The 4,745-nt window shown below is 31.1% G+C and overlaps 1 protein-coding gene and 2 long non-coding RNA genes across 3 annotated transcripts in view; all 3 read left to right on the top strand.

Moving 5' to 3' along the window:
• The window catches only part of LOC105315265 (putative ankyrin repeat protein RF_0381), a 4,001-nt gene extending 2,234 nt beyond the window's left edge, over nt 1-1,767 (top strand). The window contains exons 5-8 of the mRNA XM_020005615.1: nt 554-658; nt 894-995; nt 1,582-1,699; nt 1,745-1,767. Coding sequence (XP_019861174.1) covers nt 554-658; nt 894-995; nt 1,582-1,699; nt 1,745-1,767 — 348 coding nt within the window. The remainder of the gene's footprint in view (nt 1-553; nt 659-893; nt 996-1,581; nt 1,700-1,744) is intronic.
• Nucleotides 1,768-2,096: 329 nt separating this feature from the next.
• LOC109589559 (uncharacterized) lies at nt 2,097-2,692 on the top strand. The gene is made up of 3 exons (XR_002188779.1): nt 2,097-2,174; nt 2,462-2,566; nt 2,615-2,692. It is a non-coding gene; the product is annotated as an uncharacterized LOC109589559 (long non-coding RNA).
• A 1,043-nt stretch (nt 2,693-3,735) lies between these two features.
• On the top strand, nt 3,736-3,993 carry LOC109589560 (uncharacterized). Its single transcript, XR_002188780.1, has 2 exons — nt 3,736-3,828; nt 3,896-3,993. It is a non-coding gene; the product is annotated as an uncharacterized LOC109589560 (long non-coding RNA).
• Nucleotides 3,994-4,745: the final 752 nt, after the last annotated feature.

Below are 4,745 nucleotides of genomic sequence, written 5' to 3'. Positions count from 1 at the left end.
ACGGTATGTTATGACAGGAAGTGTAGTATAAACCAATGACCATTGTTTACGTAACGTAAGACTAGACATAATTTCACCNCCATACACTAGGCAACATGTTGCTTGCAACATTTGTGGTTACTTTGATCTTGTAAGCAACATGTAGCCAGAAATAGAATAGCCTTCTATTTCTGGCAACATGTTGCTTACAAGATCCCGTGCAACAAAGAGGCGGAGCCAGACTACCACAAATGTTGCAAACAACATGTTGCCTAGTATATGGGGGCCTTTACACTACGTAAACAGTGGCCATTGTTTTATATAGCACTTATTCCTATAGCCTTACCTTATGTTAATTGTGCAGTGTAAATCAGGCTTGAGGATCATGTGTTGCTTATAGCTTTTGTACACAAAATGTTAGACACTTTATTTATTGAGTGCATAAATGCCTCTACATGCAGTGGGGATATCCTTTAACCATTGACTCATAATCATTAAGCTATACAGGTTCATCAATTAAATACATTTAATCTCTCCTTGATTTTTGTCTTACAATAAAGTTTATTTGTAATAGGATGATGGCAGCACTCCATTACATTGTGCTAGTGAAACTGGTAATGACAAAATTATCAAACTATTAATAACTAAAGGAAAAGCTGATGTGAATGCTATAGATAAGGTATAAATTAAGTAATTGAATAATGATTTTTATCATTTTTGTGTTGTATTTATAGAACAGCAGAACTCCATTGTTTAATGCTGTTGAGAGTGGTAGTATTGAAGCTGTTAATATTCTATTTGCTAATGGAGCTAGAACTGATGTTGCATCTAAAGTTAGTCAAATTCTACTTAAATTTACAAAATCTGGCCTGTTTTATTCTAAATAATAACGGTATTGTTATTATTGTTCATAGGATGGTGAAACTCTACTACATTGTGCTAGTAAATCTGGTAAAGTTGGAATGCTTGAATTTTGTATTAAGAACGGAGATCGTGATGTAAATGTTAAAAACAAAGTAAAATCTATTCAAATTATCAGTCACTTTATATTACAATGTAGGACAACGAAACTCCATTGTTTAATGCTGTTAAGAGTGGTAGCATTGAAGCTGTTGACATTTTATTAACTAATGGAGCTAGAACTGATGTTGTGTGTAAAGTTCATTTTTGGGTGAACAAAAATTAAAGTGTTTATAGATTTATATACATCATGCTTGTTTGAATAGCATAAAGATCATGTGTTACTTATAGCTTTTGTACACAAATCAATGCCAGATACTGTAGATCAGGAAGTTTGTGTGCAGTAAAAAATTTTTGTGTTTCAAAATTGTGCTGTGATTTAATTTTTACTGAATATGACTGTCATGTATTATTGAATGTGGCATGTAATTATATGGGTAATCTAATTTTGTGAAATTCTAATCCAGTAAAATTAAAATCACAGTATAAATTTTCAGATAGACGGTACTTCATTTTTTGAGGTATCAAATGTCCCATGCAGTGGTAATATCCTTTAAATATTGACTCATAATCATTAACTTACAAATCTATCAAAAAATACATATACATTTAATTTTTTTGTATTAAAATTAATTATATTAGGATGATTGCAGCACTATTACTCCATTACACTGTGCTAGTGAATCTGGTAATGCTAAAATTATCGAATTATTAATAACTAAAGGAAAAGCTGATGTGAATGCTGTGGATAAGGTATTAAGTTATTATATTAATCATTTCTATCATTTTTGTGTTGTATTTGTAGAACAACAGAACTCCATTGTTTAATGCTGTTAAGAGTGGTAGTATTGAAGCTGTTGATATTTTATTAACTAATGGAGCTAGAACTGATGTTGTGCCTGAAGTTAGTAAAAATTTTATTTAAATTTTATGATATCTGGCCTGTTTTGTTTGGAATAATAATAATTGTTTTGTAACTATTGTTCATAGAATGGTGAAACTCTACTACATTGTGCTAGTGAATCAGGTGAAGTTAAAATGCTGAAGTTTTGGTTTAATAGAGGAGATTATGACGTGAATGTTACGGATAAAGTAAATTCATTTAATATTATCAGTCACTTTATTTTATATTATAGTACAACAGAACTCCATTGTTTAATGCTATTCATTGTTGTAGTATTGAAGTTGTTGATATTCTATTAACTAATGGAGCTCGAACTGATGTTATGGATAAAGTTCGTTTCGTGAACAAAAATTAAAATGTGTATAGATTTATAAACACCATGCTTGTTTGGGCAGCATGCATATTAAGGTTCATGTGTTGCTTATTAACTTTTCTACAAATCAAATTAATCAATACTAGATATGTTTTGAATCTTTTAAAGTTCCTACATGCAGTGGTGATTTCCTTTAAACATTGACTCATAATCATTAACCTGCAGATCCATCAATTAAATATAATATTTAACCTCTCCTTGATTTTTGTTGAATTAAATAACTAATTAAAGTTTATTTATAATAGAATTATTGTGGCACTCCATTACTCTTTGCTAGTGAAAGGGGTAATGCTGAAATTATTGAATCATTAATAACTAAAGGAACTGCTGATGTAAATTGTGTGGATAAGGTAAAGTTATTGAGTAATTATTTCTATTATTTTGTGTTGCATTTATAGAATGGCATAACTCCACTGTTTAATGCTGTTAAGAGTGGTAGTATTGAAGCTGTTGATATTCTATTAACTAATGGAGCTAGAACTGATGTAGTGTCTAAAGTTAGCAAAATTCTACTTGATTTTACAAGTCTGGCCTGTTCATAGGATGGTGAAACTCTACTACATTGTGCTTGTAAATCTGGTAAAGTTGAAATGCTTGAGTTTTGTATTGAGAATGGAGATTATGATGTGAATTTTAAAAACAAAGTAGTTTCATTTAAAATTATTAGTCACTTTATGTTATATTATAGGATAACAGAACTCCATTGTTTAATGCTGTTAAGAGTGGTAGCATTGAAGCTGTTGATATTCTATTAACTAATGGAGCTAGAACTGATGTTGTGTCTAAAGTTAGTAAACTAAAATTCTACTTATTTTACAAAATCTGGCCTGTTTTGTTTAGAATAATAGTAGTATTATTATTATTGTTCATAGGATGGTGAAACTCTACTGCATTGTGCTGGTGAATCTGGTAAAGTTGAAATGCTTGAGTTTTGGATTAAAAAAGGAGATTATGATGTGAATGTAGAAAACAAAGTAGTTTGATTTGAAATTATCAGTCACTTTATGTTATATTATAGGACAACAGAACTCCATTGTTTAATGCTGTTAAGAGTGGTAGCATTGAAGCTGTTGACATTCTATTAACTAATGGAGCTAGAACTGATGTTGTGTCTAAAGTTTGTTTTTGGGTAAACAAAAATTAAGTTGTGTATGTATGTATATTATGTGAGTTTGAGCAGCATAAAGATGAAGTGTTGCATGCTTATATAAAACTAGCTTTTATACACAAATCAATGATACATTTTTGGAGTCCCTATATGTCCCAGTCTATAGTAGTGATATTTTAGCAATTGACTCATAATATCTCCTCAATTTTTGTTTTTAAAACTAAATTAATTAAAGTTAATTTATAATAGGATGACAGCACCCCATTACACTGTGCTAGCAAAAGTGGTAATGCTAAAATTATTGAATTAATAATAACTAAAGGAAAAGCTGATGTGAATGCTGTGGATAAGGTAAAGTAATTAAATAATCATTTTAAGTGTATCATTTTTGTGTTGTATTTATAGGATGATAGAACTCCATTGTTTAATGCTGTTAAGAGTGGTAGTATTGAAGCTGTTGATATTCTATTAACTAATGGAGCTATAACTGATGTTGTATCTAAAGTTAGTAAAATTCTACTTAATTTCACAAAGTCTGGTCTATTTTGATTGAAATAATGATTGTTCATAGAATGGTGAAACTCTACTACATTGTGCTGGTGAATCTGGTAAAGTTGAAATGCTTGAGTTTTGGATTATAAAAGGAGATTATGATGTGAATGTTAAAAACAAAGTAATTTCATTCTAAATTATCAAACTTTATTTTATATTATAGTACGACAGAACTCCATTGTTTAATGCTGTTGAGAGTGGTAGCATTGAAGCTGTTGACATTCTATTAACTAATGGAGCTAGAACTGATGTTGTGTCTAAATCTTGGGTAAATAAAGATTTTAATTTGTATATGTGCAACACTTGTGTTTCAGCAGCATGCATGCATAAAGCCTGATTTACACTGCACAATTAACATAAGGTAAGGCTATACCGTACGGTTGGTAATATTCGAGGGTCCAAAATTTCGTGTTTTCTCCAAAATGTCCTTAGAAGCTAATATTCGTGGGTACAAATATTCGTGGGTGGTAGTTAGCAAACTTCTTTTCACTTGGATCTACTGAACTAGCTTCCAACACATGGCTTATGGTGGAATATGGAGTAACAGACAAGGACTCTGGCTCCTCTACTGACTTGAAAATAGTAGTTAGAGCTCTGCATGGCCCGTTAATTAGCTTTTATGTGTGGGTGGGTAGGGGTTAAAATTTCGTGGATAAAAATAAACCACGAAATTAACGAAAATTAATACCCCACGAAATTTACCAACCGTACGGTATGTTATGACAGGAAGTGTAGTATAAACCAATGACCATTGTTTACGTAACGTAAGACTAGACATAATTTCACCCCCATACACTAGGCAACATGTTGCTTGCAACATTTGTGGTTACTTTGATCTTGTAAGCAACAGTAGCCAGAAATAGAATAGC

The sequence above is a fragment of the Amphimedon queenslandica genome, unplaced genomic scaffold, assembly GCF_000090795.2.
Source record: "Amphimedon queenslandica unplaced genomic scaffold, v1.1 AMPQUscaffold_11183, whole genome shotgun sequence".
NCBI classification, from domain to species: Eukaryota; Metazoa; Porifera; class Demospongiae; order Haplosclerida; family Niphatidae; genus Amphimedon; species Amphimedon queenslandica.
This window is presented reverse-complemented; position numbering and strand designations above follow the sequence as displayed.